The 23,581-nt window shown below is 36.8% G+C and overlaps 1 protein-coding gene across 2 annotated transcripts in view; it reads right to left on the bottom strand.

Annotated features, from left to right (window-relative positions):
* HGL1 (heteroglycan glucosidase 1) overlaps window positions 1–23,581 on the bottom strand; it is a 245,265-nt gene that overhangs the window by 45,002 nt on the left and 176,682 nt on the right. Inside the window, exons 13-16 of one of the 2 annotated variants that reach the window (XM_089815121.1) lie at window positions 13,695–13,815; window positions 13,502–13,571; window positions 13,207–13,294; window positions 12,978–13,098 (exon numbers count right to left, since the gene is read on the bottom strand). In XM_089815121.1, the coding sequence (XP_089671247.1) occupies window positions 12,978–13,098; window positions 13,207–13,294; window positions 13,502–13,571; window positions 13,695–13,815 (400 nt within the window). Of the gene's footprint in view, window positions 1–12,977; window positions 13,099–13,206; window positions 13,295–13,489; window positions 13,572–13,694; window positions 13,816–23,581 lie in introns of both variants that reach the window. The other variant, XM_089815120.1, reaches the window with a different exon arrangement.

Genomic DNA, 23,581 nt, shown 5'->3' with positions numbered 1-23,581 from the left:
TGACGGAGTTCAAGCCATCACGGAGACATTTGCAGTTCTTAGGCATGTCAAAGAGATGAATGAAATGGAGCGAAACTTAATCTCTTCTTTGACTCAAGAAGCAAATAATTTGAAGGAAATCCTTGATGATTGGGATGAAATGGTAAGATTTGATCTGGATGCCTTAGTCTCATGTGACATTCTTCCTGTTGGACTAACCGCCAGCCTTCCCCTTCGGAATTCGTGACATGGTTTAACCACCTCTTGTGTTCTATAAGTCTAGTGGTTGTATCAGGCATTAACAGGTTGATCTTTTGGTGCAATGACAACTCCAGCTTGTAACAAGTGGTATCAGAGCTTGGTCACAGGTTCGAATCTCCTTGAGTAACGCTGAGGGGGAATTGTTGGAATAACCACCAACCTTCCCCTTCGGGATTCATGACATGGTTTAACCACCTCTTGTGTTCTATAAGTCTAGTAGTTGTATCGGGCATTAACAGGTCGATCTTTTGATGTAACGACAACTCTAGCTTGTAACACTTCTGTCATGTGAAATGTTCTTTAGATATCAAGGTCTCATTGGTTACAAAGAAGAAACATTGAGGAAGCTGATCACAAAGTTGCATGTGGCCTTTAGAGATTGTCAAACAATTGAAACAAATGTTACTTGTGATTTGGAATAGATGAGATGTCATGTTTTTGATGAATCTGGTAATCTCATTGCAATAGAAATAGTAAAATCAGAATATACAATTAGGTTCAATGCTGATGTAGATTCCAAAGACTTTGGTTCACACACAATGAAGTTTGTCTTGTATAAATACTTGACGAAACACTTGTTGGATACTATGGCAGCAAATTCCAAAGTTGTACAATCAGCGTATGCAAATGCAATGAGAGTAGAAACCATATCGAAGACCATGGAAATTGTTGATTTTCCCACAACGCGTGACATCATTGTTAAATGCAAGGCACTGAGAAACAATCTTTAAGATTGTTGTTTTTTTTAAAAATTTCATGTTAGTAGTTGTAAAACAATGCATTACGTGAAAATGTATAATTACATGTATGTAAAAGGATGTAATGTGAGTTGCATGTGTAGTTGCATGTAACCCTTTATTTTCTCCTGTAGTTATAATAGAACAAAGTTGGTTGAGTTGCTCCCACTTTTTCCTCCACCTTTTTCTCAACTTTTGTGCCTATATAAAGGAGTGTCCGCTTATTGTAAAATCATCATTATCTCTATGCAAGAGAGCTCTGGAGAAATTGTGCCAGCAGAACTTTGTTTGTGTAAGCACTATTTTGAGAAAATGTGAATACAAAGGAACATTTGAGACTTAACTTTGTTTAAGTGAGATTGTTACTTGTACGAGTTGTAAGCTTTGTCTATTATTCATCTAAGTTATCTTTGATTCATGTCATCTTGTGTTATTGGTAGTTGTATCTTGTGAATTGAATAAAAAGGAGTTAAGAAGCAATTGGGTCCAGAGCTTTGACCAGGACCAATTATTGAAGTGTATAGCTAGAAGCTTTGTCTATAGCTTATATTTCTTTCTTAATTCGTAAAATAGTTAAGTTATTCTTACTTTTAGGAGTCTTTGTGCCCTAATTGTAAAAAATTTCCATATAGAAGTACAACCGAACTTAGAGCCAAACCGGTACATTTTCAGCTAGCCTTTGAGTTAGTGAAGGTTTATCGGTATCACTATTTCTAGCTCTTGATAGAAGTGTAGTTAGAGATTCACTTGGCCCATTACTTGCTCCACGAGTACGTGGATTCTTTCTTGAAAGATAAGAAGAAAGGATATTGGTAACATCCATTTTATAAAATCTCTCAACTTCTTGCATACTTTGAGTTGATCCAAGGAACGGTGAGAAGGGGCAGCCTTCCCTTTAAGGTAGGAGAGACTCTGTCTCAGAAGCTGTGGCTGGTCATCCCATAGTTTGCAGACTCGAACTCAGAGAGTACTCAGCAAGCCCAAAATTTTCAACTCGGAAAAAACTTGGCATATACTCAACAAAAACTCGAGGAAAACTCGGGAACTCAAAAAGTACTAAAATTTAAAATCTCTTAAAGAAACATAATTTTTTTGTAGAATATAATTATAAAATGCATTAAATTAGTAATTGACATTTCAATAGAGAAAATGTATAGTTTTATAGCACTAAAATGATGTGAAAAATGCATCTAATCCAATGTTTTCCCTACATCAACTTGAGTTAAACTTGAGGGTACTCGCCCAACAAAAAAACTTGAGAGTACTAGGCAACTCTGAGAGTACTCGGAGAGTTTGCAAACTATGGGTCATCCTATTTTGCAATTGAAGTTTGTACCCGTAATTGTCAGTTGCAAAATATCCACCTAATAGTAACCAAATAAAATAGAAACCTCCATCAAGCATCAACCAACCAAATCGAAGGAGAAGACATCATCGAAGAATGGAGAAAAACAAATTCTATCACCTCTTGTATAAGCGGACAAATCTAGCATCATCGTAGTTGTAAGGTATATCAAACACAATTATAATTGGGAGTTATAAAGCCATAGGGAACAAAAAAGCGAATAAGTCCGAGGAGACAAAAATGGAAAACGACATTTTACACAATTAACCCAAATGAAAATTAAGAGCAGACTAAGAGTTACATAAGGCACAAAAACTAGGCTAGAATAAAGATGATATAAGAAACAAAGGATAACAACAGTTCGAACCAAGAATAGAAAGGGAAAACATCAAAGATTAATTACACAATGGTACAAAGTAGAGACAAAGAAATATCGACACAAAGCCACTGTATAACATAATTTCAAAGACAAATCAGAATGAGCTTTTAATCATCAATGGAACGCAGTTCACAAGGCATCATGGATAACTAAGGCAATAAAGTGACTTGGACAATGGAAGTTTGGCTAAATTGTGGTAGTCTGATGAACAATAAGACAAGCATATTATTCATATAGTCTATCCTTTCTAAAAGTAAGAGAGCCATTGAGGGTAAAAGTCACTTGAATGAAGTTATTAAGAGTTAGGTTCATTGGATATGGATACATTAGACAATTGAGATCCTATCACTAGAGGCCAAGTGGGAACTTGGTAGAGGGCATTCATTTGAATGTCGAGTTCCTCAATAGAGGACATTTAAGAGCAAATTTCAAGATTCCCAAAGTGGAATCTCAGAGACGGATTTGAGAGTATCCCTTAGAGATAATATATATTGTAGTGGTTAATCATATGCATATATTGGAGACAAGAGACTTGGTTAGAGGTGGGATCTCTACCAAGTAGTATTTCAATGAGCATAATCATTACTAGAGATGTGATAAACCATGAAATTTCAGTTTACCGCATAGGTTAATTAAGAATTGCACACAGACAATGAACACGAACAGCAGAATTCCTTAGATTATTATTCGCATATGCCAGAACATTACATTATGCTTTAATCCTGATTTACAATGCTTCCCGAAGGGGGTATAAATACTTTTTGAAGAACTTTCCCAAAGGAGTCCATCAGCCACATACAACATGTCGCTACGTAACAATTTCCTTTCCGAAGGGACCCGTCGGCTACATAACAAGAACCTTTCTGAGGGGACCCGTCGACTAATACACAATTTCTACCGACGACATCATCCCCCCCAAAAAGAAAAGTTGTCTCCTGATGACTACAGAAAAAAACTCAAACAACTAATACAACAATATTGATCTGCCACATCACTTTCACATTCATCCCGTTGCATCTATAGCCTTTGCTAACACAATACTGACTCCTCAAGCTGACCTTGATAGCCACCTGTGCCGCTTTCTCTGCTTCCAACTCCTCAGTACCCTGAGCCAAGTGTCGCTGCACTGCCTCCAACTGGATGATCAGCTCCTGCCGAGCTCTCTACGCATCCACCAAGACAGCCTCACGGCCAACACCTACTCTCAGTGCCTCTGGTACACAGACACTCCATGCCTGCAGCAGCTCCAAGTCTTCTCAATTGGTCAGACTCCCACGACTGATATCCACAACGACTGGGGGTCCAGGGGGCAACGCCCCCAGTGGGGTCGAGGGGCAGTGCCCCCGCGGGGTCCTGGGGCAGCACCCCAGGTGCGCTCCCTGTCGCAATACAAGGTGGGGTCGAGGGGCAACGCCCCTCACCGCCAAGACCAAATTAGCACTCTGAAACCCACAAAAAAATGCACGGAACGCACTATTTCTAGGATTTCTTCTGATCCCACACTCTTTCTGGCAATCGTTGGTTCTTCCTCTACCCTGTGGCATCATCCATTACTCATTCTGAGCATTCTTGATTTGTCGACTTTTTTTTTTTTTTTTTTTTTAACTTCCTGCCACCCTCTGTTACATTACAACCTTAACCTTGTACGCCAATTCCTTATGCAATAACCTGTAATGTCATTCAAAATCTAAATGCCATATCTTGTAGAAGCCGTACGCCCAAACCTGTACAATCCATACGCCATAAAAACCCATGCAACCTTTTCGAAGAGACCCGTTGGCTGATACACAATTTCTACTGACGACAATTTCTTTATTACAATTCATGTTTTTGTAATTATGAAAAAGAAATAAAAATAATTTCATTGTATATATCCATTAAATATAATAAATCAAATAATTGAAATAATGATTAAAATAATTACACGATTAATATAATACTAAATTTAATAAGTAAGATAATCATTATAATACACTAGATATATCATAAATGAGTAATTACTATAAATAATAAATAAGATGATAATAATAATAATAAATAATAAATTAAATAACGATAAATAAGTAGTCATTGTAAATCATAAATAAGATAATAATAATAATAATGATGATCATTATAATTAAGATTGATCCTTACTATTATAATCTGATATTAATATTGTAACAATACTTAAGAAATCTTTATTATCAATCGAATGAATATATAATCGCATTGTTTCCGGGAATAGTCGCACTGGTTGGAAAGATAAACCCATTTCACGCAGTATATCAATGAGGAGATACTGAGTTTTCAAAGGCAGGAACGCAGGAGAAGAAAAGATAAAAAGGTCGCAGGGAAAAACATTGATTTCTTCCTTTGGAAAATAATCTTAAACGGCAGGTGGTGCGATTTTATTCTCTAGCATCATGCTCGGCAAATTGATCGGACGCTACAAGCAGTGGATGACCAGAGTTATATAGAAGCATAAGAAGAAAACAAACAAAAATGCCTTTATCCAAACGAAAGGCAAAAGGTCACAGAGATATCTCAAGCAAAGGAAACGGGAATATAAATAGAAGCATATTAAGTTGAGAAAAACATTAAACACCCCTGTGATTGCATGAAACATTTCTCTTAACAACAGGCATTACCATACCTAGCACTGCAAGGAGCTGACGCTGAAATAGCTAGGCATTACCCAGCGCTGCAAGGAGTTGACGTTGAAACAGAGATATTATACATGTGTTGAATTGTATGTAGGCAGTGACGCCCGGGATTGCTGTCCAAACAGAGACAGGCATAATTATATTAAGTTGCAGGCATTACCGCTAATATCTCATTGCCAAGGTACCCAAATAAGGCATGATGATTTCTTTAGAGAGAAATCATGAGTCTATAGGAGATTTAGACAAACTCATGAATGATCTGATTGCTCAGAATTCAATGATTTAAATTTAGTTTCTTTAGAGAGAAACTATAGATTTCTTTAGAGTAGTTTCTTTAGAGAGGAACTCCAAGTTTCTTTAGAGAGAAACTATAGGATTCTTTAGAGTAGTTTCTTTGGAGAGAAACTGCAGAAGACAATATATATTGTAAGGATAAGCATATGCATATGGTAAAGGACCTTGGTAAAGGAGGGATCATTACCAAGTGGTTAATCAGGGATCCCTAGAGGCCTTAATAGGACATTCCTTTATGACGATTGCTTGACAAGGGTTGAGTAATTTGAAAGGAGTCTCTTTCAAGGATCAGTAATACATTTGTTAGGATAGTTTGGTAGTTTCTATACCATAATTTAATGTTTAATTTGAATTTCATATGAATATTTTACTAATGTTTACAACGTGTTTGTAGGATTTGGCAAGGGTTCATTACAAGAGATCCCAGAGGCCTTAGGGAGACACTCTTCACTTCATGATTGCCTAATTGAGAATTAGTTCTCATAAGAGAGGGTTCATTACAAGAGATCCCAAAGGCCTTAGGGAGACACTCTTCACTTCATGATTGCCTAATCAAGAATTAGTTCTCATAAGAGGATTAAGTAATCCGATGAGAGTTCCTTCTGAAGGATTAGGAGGGTTAGTAACGGATAGTATCTAGTTGTTATTTAATTAATTCATTATTTCTAACGTGTTCTAGAATTATAATGAGTATATTTTTATCATGGACTAACGATCTATTGCAGGATTCTAGCAATCATTCCTTGAGCTAGAAGTAGGGACATTACAAGTTTTGTTGAAATGGTGTAAGAGCATCGGAGAGCACTTGTCCACCACACAGTCTTTAAGGAACATGTCATCCAGTGAGCAACAAAAGTTGGTACTCAGAAGCCGAACCTTTCAGTTGATCAACGGTTTGTTATTCAAAATGGGACACGATCAAGTACTAAGGAGATGTGTCATGGAGGAGGAAGTACAAAGTGTTTTGTGAGAGGCTTGTGAAGGGTCAGTAGGAGGACATATGGGACTAGACACAATGACATAGAGGGTACTGCTTACAAGGTTTTGGTGGCCTACTCTGTACAACAACATGAAAGAGTGGTTTGTGAGTTGTGAATCGTGATACCTATATAGAGCTAGGAAACCGTTGAAGAGGGATTTCATGCCTCTCAATCCTTCTCGTGCACAAGAACTTTTCAAACATTAGGGTTTGGATTTTATTGGACCCATGAATGCAAGTAGAGCTGGAAGATGTTGATATATCATGTTGGCCACGAAATACCTTATGAAGTGGGTGGAGGCACAAGCTTTGCAAAACAACTCGCAAAGTTCATTTATGAACAAATTATTGCAAGGTATGACATCCCAATCCAATTGACCAGCGACAAAGGAGGTCACTTTGTGAACCATGTCATCTAATTGCTCACTAACGAATTCAAGATTTTTCACTCCTTGTCTAGTCCATACTACCCCAAGCCAATGACCAAACAAAAGCTACAAATAAGATATTGGTCTCAGTGATACAAAGTCATGTGGAATCAAACAAGAAGATGGGGAAGAGAAATTACTGTCGGTACTCTAGACATAGCACACAAAGTATAAAGTGACGATAGGAAAAACATCATTCTAATTAATGGCAAGAAGTCATTGTCCGTACCGAGCTCATGGCTCCAAGTTTGAGGATAGCTATAGACAACAAAATTGGTGGATATGGAGAGCCTTTGGAAGAGATAACATAACTTAAACAAATTGGATGAGTATCGGATGATGGTGCAATGGGCCAGCGAGGTAGCATAACAGAGACATAAAGCGTGGCATGACAAACACCTACAATGGGTTCAGTTCACCCTGGGGATATTGATATTAAAGTATAATGAGATAAAGCCATGAAAGTTCATAGTAAAGTGGCTTGGTCCATACTAGGTTCAAGAAGTTGGCGAGAATGAAGCTCCAAAACTTTGGACACTGGATGGACATGAGAACCCCGATGTGGTGAACAGGTCTAAGTTGAAGCCCTACCATGAAATGCGAAGGTAGCAGGCAAGGCGACTTGAGCAAATGGAGGGTGCTGCAAGATGAAGTATATTAGGAATTATGATTGAAAAAGAGAGAGAACTCATTGTGTGGCCGTACAGAGTTGCCACTGTACAAGATTCGTCATACAGTGGGATGACGTGGTAGGCTGATGACCACACTGTGCTCTAACCCCCGCACAATGAGGCATTGTATTGTGGTGCCACACTGTCTAGTATGGTAAACTCGTCACGAAAACATCAAACCATTGTTCGCCAAGAAAAAAGCACATTGTATGGAAGTGCATTAAAGCCATGGAGGAAAAAAAAGACCATACAACAACTGTCATGAACTAGAGAAAAAGGCTTGTCCAACGTGTGGCGAGTTAGAAAAGTGTAGGGTGTAAGGCACAAAAAGACTGCTGACACACCAAGGCAACCACTGTACGGTGTTATTGCACCAACAAACAAAACTAAGCAGGCAATGATAACCACCGTCCGACTGAGCAATACAAAGGAAAAACAATACCATCGCACGTCAACTAAAGCAAGCGGGGAAGAAATAAATTGCAACTATGGGTAGCCACCATACTGGCCAAAGGAAATTGGAGAAGTGAAAAGTTGGTGTTCACCTACAAAATATGATGTTTGACTAATTCCCACCAAATAGCCCCCAAACACAAGATCCAAAATACAAAACCGAAGCACAGAAAAGTTCAAACTGCTGCAAGAAAGAGTTGCACGTTGCCAATGATGAATTGTGGAAACACAATTGAGGCTTCACTGGATGTTAGAAGAATAGAGTGTTGGAAGATCATCACAGCAGAAGAGTACATTGCACAAGAGGAAAGGTGCAAGGCAACAAACTCCATATATTGTGCAAGTAGGAACATTAGTAAGAAGTGGGAGACCATAGCCAGGAAGTGGGCTTTAATTCTTGAAGATAACAAAAAGAACATGGAAAAATAAAAGGCCAGTACGCAGACCCCACAATAGTCTGCAATAAGGAGTAACCAGCGGTGCAGACGAGGTAGTTGTGTGGAGTAACCAAAGGAAAAAAGGAGGAAAGAAGGAAACTAAAACACCATACATAGCCCTATACAGGTGTGTGGAGCATAGAGACAAACGACCCTAACCATTTTTTCATTGATCGTGCACAAAACAAGATCAAAATAGTTAATGATGGATTCAGTAGGAAAAAGTAGTTGGAAGGCTCAGTTGCACTCACAACCCATTAGTTCGAGCATGGATAAAAACACAAGGGTTGTACTCTTAGGAGTGAAGGTTGCAAGGAAAGTTGATGTTGTGACTAGGAGCACCAGGAAGCTACAACCTACAATGCAAATGGCTACCCAAAAAAATGTTGTAACAGCACAAACAGTTGCAACTGAAGGATTGTATGGGTTACAATATCAAAAATGGTGGTAGATACTCCTTACGCAGATTTGGTGAAGCAAAGCTTGAGGAAAAGGGAAGTTCAGTGGACCATTTAGATGTCACTTTTCTACATTCACACCTATGAGGGTCCTCTACGGGTTATGATCGAGACATTCAACAAGTTCTCACGCTTGAGCAAATTTCAATATTTGGGGCATGATTTGAAGGTTTCCTTCATAGCAGAGAAATTCAACAGTCTTTAGCATACGTAGCAAACATGGTAAAAAGATTGATCTGAAGGCATAGAAGATGGCAAATACTAGCCTAGAATGGTGTCACCAACTCTCACGCCTACAGAGATGAACTTGTTAGCAAAAGCTTCTAAGGGGTGAGGGATGAAGAAGTCCATTGCAAAAGGGCCACGGAGATGCATTATGGATGTTGTGAATGGTCGACAGACAAGGTCTAGCCCTACCTCAAACATAGCCCATCCAAAAATTCTCTTGATGAATGGTCTCATGAATGACCTAGTATATGACTAGGCAACAATTTGGGCATAACACATGTTCAATTTTATGACCTTGCAACATAGGACATTTTGCATGTCTCACTACGCCATTGGTTGTTTCTGGAGGCTGCACAAGTACAGATTCCACATGGAGAGTTTAAGTCGAAACCCAAGGGTACCTTGGCACCTACTAAGCCACCCATATTGTACTGGAGGCATTTGGTTATAAGATTGCACCAATAGGGCAAAAGAGGAGACGCCAGTTAGTCTCAGACTCCGAGTCCAAGAATGTAGACAATGGCAGAGAGGCTACCTTGGAGACTTCTCATGCCTCTAGTGACAACACGCAAATGATTGAGGGTGGTAGTTTGATGACAAAGCACAAGCTCGTATATTGTGAAGCCACTAGGACAGCAACAATGACTACACCCACTACAATTTTATTTGCTAGACCTCTTCTGTCGGAGGCAAAAAACTTGCCTCTGCTGGCGACTAGGGGCTTGGCGACCATGGCATCCATTCAAAGGTTTGGTCAGATCCGAACACCCATGAGTATGGCACCAGCACCAACCATAGTGCAGGGGGGTTGCACAACCTTCAATGGAGTTGGTCTTAGTGCAGATAGTTGCATCACCTTCGCTGGAGTTTGCCGAGGGATGTCCAATAGCGAATGTGGTCATGGAGACTAAAGAAGAGTCCATGCCTGGCGAGAAATTGTAAAGTGTAGAGATGCCTATGAGGAAGGCACTTGAGCCACCAACGAAGATGATGGTAGCAGGGCTAGAGGTGGAGAGAGTGGAGCCCATGGGTTAGTCACACAGAGAGCTACAGATATTAGGGAGTGGTACCATGCTAAAGTCCAAGACAACAGTAGTAAACTCTTGGCTCAGTCAGTATAACATTGCATTGATGGCACCAGGTGAGACGACTCTTACATCTCCACTACGATCATTGCCTTCTCCTAAGGTAGTAGATATTGATGCAAAGAACTCAACATTTAGGTTGATGGAGCTCAACATTTAGGTTGATGGAGTTGAGGCATATAGATTTCGAGCAAGAGACATTGTGCCTACAAGGCTGTTGTCTAAGGTTATGGACTTTGGCCTTACACAAGAGCCTTCGAGGGATTTTAGAGATTGTGACTTAGAGCAGTATATGTAGGAGGTGGTCACAAGAGCTAAGGGAGTTGGTGGTAACTACTTGATCACAAGCTCAGGAGGGTGTAGGGGATATGTCCAAGTATTCACCGCATGTTATGAGTCTCGAGGATGGTTGGCTACGGAGTCTCTAGCTATGTTGGAGGATTTGACTCTCAAGGAGAGAGTACTAGTGAGTTGGGTATATGCCCTGATCTGAGAGATCAAGCAGGCCTTCTACGAGGAGTATTATACACTTGAGTGAACAGAGCGCCTCTCTACCACTCATGATACGACTTGGAAGGAGTTGGCTACAGAGTGGGAGACAATTCAAGGAGAGATGGATCAACTCAGGACAGATGTGGCTAGGGAGTTGGAGGCATGGCCAAGAGAGAGGAAAATCATGAGGACACAGTTGATAGAGCCATGTTGGGGTCCCACCTAGCCAACTCCATGGAGACTATGGATGCGAAGGAGAAGAAGCTCTTGGAGGTGGCAATGATAATGAAGCACACTATAGAGTGGAAGATGGCAGCTAATCAAGAGTTGCAGTTGAGGACGCAATAAGTGTACGAGTTACGGGCTTGCCTGGCAATTGTCACACCACTACCAAAGTCTACATCCTTAGGGATGTATTCTCTACCTCCTTGATCTTGATTCCTTTTTGTGTTGTATAGTTGTTGGGTTGGCATTACTCCATTTTGTTGTACATCGTCGAAGACGGCTTCTTTTTCTCAAGGGGAATGATGTTGTCGGGAAATAATAACAATGTTATTGAGTGTCATTTTGTTTGTTAGTATAACCGAGGGGGCAGTTATGGGTTGTGATGGTTCACCTCACAGCCCCTCAGATCTATATCTGTACTCTCTTGGATCGACTATATCATCATGATCATTGTGTATGGAGTCATAGTGTCTTGTGGAGTCTAAATGCTTCGATGTAAACTTATTTGGCATTAATGAAGAAGTTGGCAGTTGTCTAATATTGCATGGTTTTTTGTTGTATTACATTCCTTGCTATCTATACTATGCATTAAGTCACTTTACCCATAGCGGTAACCATTTCACACATTTGACATGGGGTATAAAAGTTGCATGATCAAGCAACTAAAATTTTTACTTAGGTAGCAGCATAGGAAGCCCAAATATGCCATAGAAAAAGTATAGCATAAATTTGAACTCACTCACCAAATCCCACTGTCCACCCTATTAATGATGCAAAGATCATCAACACAGGCAATGACAATCGCACAGCAGGAGCCAGTTCAAAATTACTTCGGCAAGATCATCAACACACACAATGAGAATCATAAAGCAGGAGCCAGATGAGAAAGTCTGCTTTTAAATCCTAGTTCTTGCAGATGGTAGTCAATTTTCAACATACCAGGATTGCTGAGCCTTCTTAAGCCCATGCAAGGACTCAATTCATTTGCATACAATGATTTCCTTGACAAGCACCTAAACTTCATCTAGTTGCATCATATAGACCCTCTTCTCCAGATTCAAAACATGTTTGTGACTGCATATCATGATAGCTAGACTTCATCAACCAAGTAATGAATTTTGGCCATGCCCCTGACAACATCCCAGAGGACTACCAAAATAGCTGGAATTTTTCTACTGCCAATTTATATTTTGTTGAGTTGATTGTACAGGCAGTGACCAAATGTTCATAACTTTGCGAACAAAAACAATGATGAACTTGAACACAAATTTCTGATTATTGTCATTAATAATCTATATAATAATGGGGGCTGGCTCTTTTTCTTATCATAAAACTTGAGTCTTGTTAAAAAGACATACCTCACACTAATGGACCATTTCTCTGCAATATGAGTGTAACAAAGTTATGGTGAGGTTGCAGCAATTTACTCTGATGCATGGGTATAGAACATAAATAATGGCTCAATTTAAGCCCTGGAAACAAACATGCGGGAATAAAAATATACCTTTTACATGGACATATGGATAGAACAAAACTATAGGTTTCTGTGACTTCATATTGGGACAGGCTTGATAGCTTCTAAACAGTTCGTCCAGGGAAAAGAAGAAATCAAAATTATCAAAGAGTAATTTTGAGTGGTTTCGCATTGTTTTTAAACGTCGATATTGTATTTGGATTTTGATTTCATTTGTTTTTTACATTTTAGATTAATTTATTGACATAGGATACCAATTTTATAATGTAAAATATAGCTTAATAGTTTTCACATGAAAACACGAGATGCATGTCAATAATGGCAATTCCAGTATATTACAGAATTAGTTATGCCTTATAAAAATAAAATAGCCACTTTAAGAATAGTCAAAGATAAACAGGAATTACCTTGCTCATCAAGAGCCACAAGGAGTGTCAAAGTGTCAATGAGCTTTGCTTCACCTGTATGTTGAATGCAGGGACCTACTGGAACAATAGACCCACCTTGCAAATACAACAATGGCAGCTCCTGTAAAAATACCCTGATTTTGTGAGACAGTTGCATAATTCAATTTTTTCCACATGTACATTAAACTTCCAAAGTGAATAGTTCAACTGTGGCATCAGAAAGTATTACAGAATGGCTATCGTCAAAATCAAAACGCCTCCAAACACCCTTAGGAAGAATGTGTTTTTTTGAGTCGGGTCCCATTCCTGGTACAGTACTGTTAAACAAAGAAGAAATTTGTGTTTCAGTACTGAAAATTTTCAACTTAACTCTTAAACTTATAATTTACTAAGGGCTTTCATGTTATCATGGAAATGCTATAAAATCTACCTTTTAAATGCACAAATATTAGAAAACTAATTGAACAGATCTTTAACGGAATAAATCAGAAAGGTTTCCTTTAAACATATACAAGTTTGAAAACCTGGCAGACACTAGAATTGGGCCTAGTAAAAATGTATCTTCAACATCCCGTAAATTTGGATCTTTAGAATCTGCACCAAAGAATGGAAATCTCTCAAGAGAAAATACTTATTTAAAATATAAATAAAAAGTTTCCGTAGAAATATATTAAATACTCTGATTGAATAGGAAAGTGTCATAAAAGTTTCACACACCAGCAAAGAAAAGTGGAGATACCACTAGCTCTCCTCGTGTATGAGCCATATAGAAAAGTGTGTATAAATGTGGTAGAAATCTATACCGCCTTTGGAGTGCAAGTTGACAAACTTGTTCACACTACAAGCACATTACTCAGGTTAGACCTACCACCAACTTAACAAAAGAAAGAAAAGAAAACCATTTATGTCTTCTGGTTATAAAAGTAAAGAGAACACATAATCAAGAACATTTTTTAGTACAATCAGAATTGTGGAGAAAGAGTGGCAATTTAAACTGTAAAAATAGAGAATGAAATTGGGATTATTTTAGCATTCCAATCCAGTCTTTCTAAACACTTTTGTGCTCATTGAATATTACATAAACTGCTGTCATGTTGATATATTACAATGGCAGTGAGACACGAGACTATGGTTTGAATATCAAATCTGTTTACTGAAATGATCCATTTGTATTACAATTCAATAGATGAATTGGTTATTGTACATGAACTGATAATGCTTATAGATTGACACCCTTAAGGAGATTTGTCCCCATTTATGTGGCAGAAAAAATGAAATTTGATGTTGCAGAAAAATGACAATCTTGGAATGGCAGTTTGTGCGGGAGTAATAATGGACCATTAAGAACAGATATTGTTAACCTTCTGCAATGGTCTTGACTCTTAGCATAATGTAGCAAAGCCTGAAGAATTAAATTTATGTCTTGGAAATTAGAATAGCCACAGCATTGCCATAAATGAAGGTAATCAAATGGTGATTCCGATTAACCATTAATTGTACATAAACAATAATATCTCATGTTAGAAAACTAATAACTGGTAAAAGGCAACCGATGATAATGTAAGGTTTTCATAACATTAGCTTTGTTTATATTAGGAGTGTGAAAAATGGAGCACACAAGCTCTTCTACATCAATATTCTCCAGGTTTAACCAAAAAATGGCCACAATCACATCCTTATCCTCAATAATAATACATATTAAACTAGGTTGCATGGGTACGCATACCCACACCCCTGGGACGCATACCCAAGTATCAGGTAAATGTACCCCGAATACTTGGTACTCAGTGGAGAGCATCATAGCTAAGGACTTTGATTAAGATTTCTGATTTTGTTTCGATTTTTTGTTGGCATATCAGCTTGTTGTTTATCAAGCTTAACTCAATACACAATCAGTTCGGAACTTTGATACAATACTGACCAATAGTAAACTTTATCAATGTTCAAATCAGAAGTTAATCATTTGCAATATGTCATTAGTATGTGATTTATGATCTTCTTGTTCATGTTTAAAGTCTGCCATCTCTGTTATGTGTCTTAACATTTATCATATATTATTATTACAAACATATTGCAAATCTGAAACTGAAAACAATGCATTACATTTGCAAACATTATCACTATTGTTGTTTTGAAAAACCTTGCATGACTCATAGTTTTAGATTTACTATAAAATAATAAATTATATTAGAAAAAAAAATGTTTGACATGCCCATGTACCCCCGCCCCTGTGCAACCTTGATATTATTATTAAACGTAATTAAATTATTTCCATTGTTAAATTATTAAGAGCATTATTCCTAATAGTAAAGATAGAATGCATCATGGAGGCACCAACATAAAATATGATGGAAGTAAAGGAATTTTTTTCTTACACAATCAAGTCTTGTTTTTGATAAGTGCTTTTGACGAGAGCTATAAACTAGGAGAGGGTTTTGAAAGGACTCCAAAATCTTGTACCATATGAATATAGAAAAAGCACAAGACAAAACTCATAACCGTGTCTAATTTAGCGAAAGAAGAGAGGTTCCAAGAAAACAGCAAAGACCATAGCAAAGGAGCAGCCCTGACATGATCACAGAAGTTTAAAACCAAACCTTGCCAAAGAATTCTGAAGAGTCGTTGAGGACTAGCTGACAAGGACCAACCTTGCCATTGCTAAATTATTAAGGGCATTATTCCTAACAGTAAAGATAGAATGCATCATGGTGGCACCAACATAAAATATGATGGAAGTAAAGGAATGTTTTCTCTTACACAATCAAGTTTTGTTTTTGATAAGTGCTTATGACAAGAGCTATGAACTAAGACAGACTTTTGAAAGGACCTCAAAATCTTGTACCACATGAATATAAAACAAACACATGAGACAAAACTCATAACCGAGTGTCTAATTTAGTGAAAGAAGAGAGGCTCAAAGAAAACAGCAAAGATCATAGCAAAGGAGCAGCCCTGACATAATCACAGAGGTTTAAAACCAAACCTTGCCAAAGAATTCTGAAGAGTCCTTGAGGACTGGTCTACAAGGGCCAACCTATCTTCTTTTTAAGAGAAGACAGGTTCAAACAAGTGACACTTTAGGTTTTCTCATCCTTAAGGACAGATTCCTTTGCTTTCCCCACAAGGTTCACCACCAAAATATCTGAATTCACTCTCTTATATTATGTTGCTTATTAAAAACAATTTGGCTCCATTCCAGTCACAGGAGGATTCTTGTTGCCATTTTTTCCAAAAATGTTGCTGAAACTTAAAACCTTGGCAGGAATAGGAGAAGTACCCTGTTAAAGTTAGTGAAGCTTCAGTCAAATAAAACTCATTTGAAGATATATATATATATATATATATATTATACACACACACACACACATATATATTTATATTAAATGAGTTATTTATTATCACATTCTTGATCATGATAATAAGCAAATGTTGTTGATAACTAATGAGAGTTAAAGAGACACATCTCTACGGAGACGTGCCTCTTAATATCATAAACATATGCATTGAGAAGGTAACTTGAAACACACAGAAAGTACTATTACAGCAATGAAATCTAATAAAACTTTACATGGTATCAGAGCAGGTACTTCTACGGCCAGTAAAGTTCAAAAGACAAGCGATGGAATGATGAAGAGAAATGGTCATTTCTTACCGAAGAATGCTTGCACTCAGATTGTATGTCACAACCTATATTCAAGAAACATAGATTCATTTACAAAATAGGGATGCAATTACCATTTCCGCATCTCTCCAAGAAATGAAAACTGTCGAATATAAACAAAGAGGGATTTGAATCAGTGCGACAAATATGGCATGAATTGCTTCAGGTATTTTAAACGGCAGTACCAAGTATGGCAGGATTAAGAATCTTATTTTACTCTCACAAGAATTCTGCCATGAACATACCATCAAGAAGTATGATTTGGTAACACTCCAGTGAATGCACAGGGGGATTATGCAGGAACCATCTATGCATTGGTAGAAACAACAGGGAGTCATCGAACAGAGGAAGATCACAAAGAAAAGAACGGTACACTTCATAATTATCTACCTCTTACTAAGTCTAATAATTTATTCCCCATATCCAGTGTTGAACGTATTCATAGGTCACACCAGACACTGTAAACAGGAAAGAAGATAATGACAATGTGACAGAGATGAAGAGATCAAATCTCTAAACGACAATAACAAAGCCAAATGGGTGTCTTTATAACTAAAATCATGATTGGATATCAAAAATTGCACATCATACTAAGACTCAACTAGCATCGGCTAGCTGCGTTGACATGGTTTCCCATAGGAAGAAACAATTACAGTACATTGTTAAATCTGTAACTTATTAAGCATACTGATCTGATAACAGATCAATCAGATCTGATATAGCATGATAAGTATAGGACCAAGTCTTTGCATTATTCCATTTGCAAGATTGGCATCTATCCTTAGGAATTTGTATTAATACCAATCTAACAACATTGTTTGTGTTTGTAATTAATATTTAACTATCCTTAGAAAGTCGCCGACTTCTAGAGGTTAGGCAAATGATTTTGGAAGAGACATGTCCTTTCTAAGGGCATGTCCCTTGACTCCTATACTTATAGACGGTAAGGATGAAGTCTAAGAACACACAAGAACAAATACAAGTCTGCTTCTTAGTCATTACTGCCCTCATACGAATTGCAGAAGTAAAAGACAGAATTCTGATTTACATTTCTAATCCAGTCAAAGGCAATAATCTAAAGTTATTCACAGCAAGCTATAACGAGATAAAGAAGATAGAATCCAGTCTATATTCAGTCCAAAGAATTTGCAGAAAGTTTACATGGTATCAAAGCTCTGGTAGTCGAACCTAGGCTCTGCAAAATTCAGTAAGCAGACTTTATATATCTAGCAACTATCTCCTATCTTCAATGGCATACACAATCAAACCCGAGGACAGGTTTGATGGGAAAGAATACTTTGATGCATGGAAATTCAGAATTATGATGATTCTTGAAGAGAATGCTGTAAAACAATTTGTTAATAGAGCATCCAAACAACCTCCAGTTCAACCTCATAAATATATTTGGAGCAGAGCAAATAGAAAATCCTTTCAAATCATATTAGATGGAGTAAAAAATGATATCGTACCCATGCTTACAAAACATCAAACTGCCTTTGATATGATAAATGCATTACAAAATGCATATGAGGTCAACAATGCAACTAGGGTTCTCGCACTGAAAAGGCAACTAAATCATATTCAGATAAAGAAAGGAGAATCAATGAATTCTTACTTCCTAAGGGTTGCCGGCATTAGAGATGAACTGTCAAGTATAGGAACCATTATTAGTGACACAGAATTAAGACTAATGGCTATAGATGGATTACCAAATTCACGGGAGACTTTTGCACAAGGAATAAGTGTCGGAGATAATCTTCCTGACTTCAATAGACTTAAGAATGATTGTCTACAAGAAGAAAACTAAAGAAAGGAGGTAAACTGAAAACAGAAGATGAAGAACTTCATGTTCTTAATACTAACTCCTATAAGGGCAAAGAAGAAGCATTTCAAGAAGAAAAAGGGAAATCAAAAGAATGAAAAACCCAATAAAGATTTATCCAAAATAAAGTGTTTCAAATGTGAAAAGTTTGGACACTACAAATCTAATGGTCCTGAGAATTCTAAACAAGAAGTGAACTGTACAAATATTACTAGAGAAGAAGATAACTATGCTCCTAAGAATCGTGTATTATATTCATCACTATCAAATGAAATCTCAAATAAAGCATGGGTAATTGATAATGGATGTTCTAGACATATAACATGATACAAAGAAGCACTACTCTATTTCAGAAAAGATCAATGGCGAAGTTACCATTGGTGATAATTCAGCACATCCCGTCGAAGGAATTGGAAATTGTACCTTGAAACCAAAATCTGAAAATACTCTTCTTCTCAAACGTGTACTCTACGTACTAGGAATTAAAAGAAATCTAATCTCAATTACAACACTCGAAGATGATGGGCACAATGTTGCATTTGTGGATGGCAAAGTAATAACTTGGGCAAAGAACTCCTCAATCAAGAAAGCAAAGTTGATTGGTTAGAGAAAAGGATATTTGTATGAATTGAATTCAGAATCTAGTCGACCTATTCAAGCCTTAATTCATGAAGCTGAAGACATAAATGAAATTTGGCATAGAAGATTAGAGTATCTAAACTTCAAAACCTTATCAACTTTGGAGAAGATGGTTACTCGTTTACCTAAACTCAATAAAGACCACTCAAGCATATGCAAAGGTTTCGCACTAGGTAAGAACACCAGAAGTCCATTTCATGATAGCACTAGAAAAACAAATAATTTTAGAATTAATTCAATCAGATTTATGTAGACCTATGTCTGTTCCTTCTCTTGGAGGATTTTGGTATTATATTTTGTTCATAGATGACTTCTCTAGGAAAACATGGATTTACTTCTTAAAATGTAAAGAATCAAAAGAAATCCTAAAGAGATTTAAAGAATTCAAAACATTAACTAAGAACTTATTAGGACATAAAATTAAAACTCTTAGAACTGATAACGAAGGGGAATATACCTCAAAGTTGTTTAAAAGGTTTTATAAAGAATCGGGAATTAAGAGGGAGTACATCGTTCCTTATAATCTAGAACAAAACGGGGTAGCAGAAAGAAAGAATAGAACAATTATAGAAGCTACTAGAGCAATGATATTTGATAAGAATCTATAATATTATCTTTGGGCAGAAGCCTCTTGTACTGCTGTCTATATTCAAAACAAAAGCCCGCATTCTTACCTTAGAGATAAAACTCTTGAAGAAGTATTTACTAAGATCAAACCTAATAGAAGTCATCTTAGGATTTTTGGGTGTCCTGTATATATCCATGTTCCAAAAGAAAAGAGAACTAAACTAGAACCCTCTAAGAAGAAAGCTATTTTTGTAGGGTGTAGTGAAACATCTAAGGCATATAGGGTTTTCATACCTAGACAGAAAAGTATTGAACTTAGTAGGGATGTAATTTTTGAAGAAAATCTAGCATTCAGAGAAGCACTAAATTTTGAAGAACCTTCTCCTTTGCTTAGTTCTGAAAGAAATAGTGAATCTGAGTCTCAAAGGGATAACTCAGAAGAAAGTGAAGACGAAATTCAAAATCTAAATCTTGAAGAATCTCAAAATTCGAAGAAAAGAACACTTTGGGCAATTAAAACAGTAGAGGAAGCACAAGACTTTGCTGCACCTTTTGGAACACTCAGAGAAAGCAAAAGACCTAAAAGACTTTCTAGTTATAAAGCAAACATGAGTGATTTATCCAAAACAGAACTAGACAATCTTTCTGATGCTATTAAACATACAGCTTGTAAAGAAGCTATGATAGAAGAATACCAATCTATTATGAAGAATGATGTTTGAGAAATTGTTCCAAGACCTAAAGGAAAATCTGTTGTTTCTTACAAGTGGATATTTAAAATAAAGCATGTTGTTGACGGTAGCATTGAGAAGTATAAAGCTAGATTTGTAGCCAGAGGATTTTCTCAGAAAAAAAAGATTGATTATGAAGAAACCTTTGCTCCTGTTGCCAGATATACCTCTGTAAGAGCAGTCTTAGCAATTGCAGCATTGAAGGGATGGAAAGTACATTAGATGGATGTAAAAACAACATTCCTAAATGGAAAGATTACAGAAGAAGTATATTTGAAGCAACCTGAAGGATTTGAAACTCATGATCCTAACATTTTTGTTTGCAGGCTCAAGAAAGCTCTTTATGGGCTTAAGCAGGCTCCAAGGGCCTGGTATGAAAGAATTGATAAGTATCTCACCGGCTTAGGATTATCCAAGAATGAAGCCAATCCAAATTTATATTATAAAAGAGATAAAGATGATATGGTAATTTTGATACTATATGTTGATGATTTACTAATAACAGGTGATGATCATCTTATAGATCAATGCAAGAAAGATCTAACTAGAGAATTCAAGATGAAAGACTTGGGACTCCTACATTACTTCCTAGGACTGCAAGTATAGCAGAATTCTGACAATATCATACTTAAATAAAAGTATACATCAGACATTTTGAAGAGATTTGGAATGTGGAATTGCAAGTCTATGTCTTCTCCAATGGAGACTACTCTACATAAACTTAAAGAAGCAACAGCAGAATCACCTTCCATAGATTCTACTCTCTACAAACAAATGATTGGATCCCTTATGCACTTAGTAAATACAAGACCTAATCTTTGCTATGCTATTAATGCCTTAAGCCAGTTTATGTGTGAGCCAAATTAGATTCACCGAGTTGCAGTTTTACAAGGCACTTGTAATTTTGGACTCAAATATGATAAAGTTGATTTAGATTTGCATGGATTCACTGACTCAGATTGGGGTGGAAGTGTTAAAGACAAAAAAAGTACTTCAGGATGTTGTTTCAGTTTAGGATCAGCGATGATATCTTGGATATGCAAAAAACAGTCTTCAATAGCTCAGAGCTCCACAAAAGCCAAATACATGGCAGTAGCAATGGTCTCTCGAGAAGTAGTTTGGCTAAGTAAGTTACTTGTGGGATTATTTGAGCAAGCCATGAATCCTACGATTATTCATTGTGATAATCAGAGTTCCATCAAGCTTTTGGTGAATCCAGTTTTTCATGACAGGTTCAAGCATGTAAGAGATATGGTAGACAGGAATTCTGTAAAGTTAGAATACATTTGCACTGTAGGTCAGACACTAGACATACTCACCAAACCTCTATCTAGAGTAAAGATAGACCACTTCAGGAGAAGACTTGGTATGGTTGAATTGTAATCCATTTGTATTCTTTAAATTATTAATAAAATAATTTTATTTGTTAGGCTATTGATTGTTATGGGCTCCACCATTTGTATTCATTATTTAAGAGGTGGCGATCTCTAAGATAATGAACACTTGTATAAAAGACATTATGAGAGATGACGATCTCTTAAATAATGTGCTAAACAGTAGAGTTCTACTGTAAGATCTAGATGAGTTCAAGATCATATGTGATGTTGACATTGCTATGTCAATAAGTCATAATTTGGATAAAGGAAAAATTTTATTATTCTCTGGGTTTATCCTATATTTTGGTAGATCTTAAACTCAGGATCATGTTGTGATATAGAAATACCAATATCTATGAGTCACAATTTGGATAAATGAAGAAATCAAATTACTCTTCAGATTTATCCTATACATTGTATTCTTTGCAATACTGTTATCACTAGTAGCAGTGATTTATCATACTATAGGCTTAGTAATATGACATTGTATCATGTGTTCTATGATACCACATGCTAAGGAGATTTAGAAAGATATAGAGTATCAATTCTTGCTTGTTCATCTTTATTGATTTTGCTAGATATGATATCTCTCAATATGATTATCAAGTTAAGGAGTGTTAAATCTGTAACTTGTTAAGCATACTGATCTGATAACAAATCGATCTGATCTGATAACAAATCGATCAAATCTGATATAGCATGATAAGTAAAGGACCAAGTCTTTGCATTATTCCCTTTGCAAGATCGACGTCTATCCTTAGGGGTTTGTATTAATACTAATCTAACAACATTGTTTGTGTTTGTAATTAATATTTAATTATCCTTAGAAAGCCGCCGATTTATAGAGTTTAGGCAAATGATTTTGGAAGAGACATGTCCTTTCTAAGGACATGTCCCTTGACTCCTATACTTATAGATCCAGTCTATATTCAGTCCAAAGAATTTGCAAAAACTTTACATACATTTTACTAATTTGGAAAAATAGTCTTCTAGTCAATATTGAGGATTGTCCAGAAAATTATTTGATTAATTATTTGTCTTTGCAAAATATTATTGGGTTTGTGGAAAGTTGCATGCCTAAAGATTAAAGTAGGAGGGACTTGATATTTTAAAAGAATAATCTTTGTTTATAGTGTGCATTGGGCTTAGTTTTAAATTAATCGCTCATATCAGTAATACCCGAGGGAGGATGAAGTGCAGATTTCGCAGTATTTGGTGGGTTGCAAAATTTGATCATGTCAGAGATGGTAGAGTGTATTGTTTCCCTACAGAGTCTAGGGATTTTTCTTCTACACAGTACGTTCATTCTACTACAATGTAAGTGTGTTCATGGGCTCCCCTTATTTGTAGAGAGGCTGAATATGAACTTCGTGAGGTATTGATATTTTTGGCAAGGTCAATATGATAACATAATGTTCTCGCACCACAAAATATATCACATGGCCATTATATTGTGGTGCTAGCAAAAGGACGCTTGAATTATATTTCCCAAATAATTTGTATGATATCATAATTCTCCTTGCCTTTGGCAGATATATTTATGTGCACATGTATATCTTTTGTTGGGCTATTATAATTATTTGCAAACTAACGGTATTGACCATGGGAATCACTCCAGAAACATAAGGATAATTGCTAGCTCCCAAAAGATAATTTAATTTCTCAAAAAGATGAAACAAGTCATCCACAATTCAAGCACAACAATGAAACAATATTTTATTATTAATTTTGTAATGTCCCCATTTTTAGCAGATTTCGGCAATTGGCTAGGTTAGTTCATCATCACGACCCTCGTGAGCTGGCAATGG

This window comes from Cupressus sempervirens, chromosome 2 (genome assembly GCF_028749045.1).
Source record: "Cupressus sempervirens isolate cs-2001-9-10 chromosome 2, ASM2874904v1, whole genome shotgun sequence".
Classification (NCBI taxonomy): Eukaryota; Viridiplantae; Streptophyta; class Pinopsida; order Cupressales; family Cupressaceae; genus Cupressus; species Cupressus sempervirens.
The sequence above is the reverse complement of the archived record's forward strand: the minus strand, read 5'-3'. Positions and strand labels throughout refer to the sequence as shown.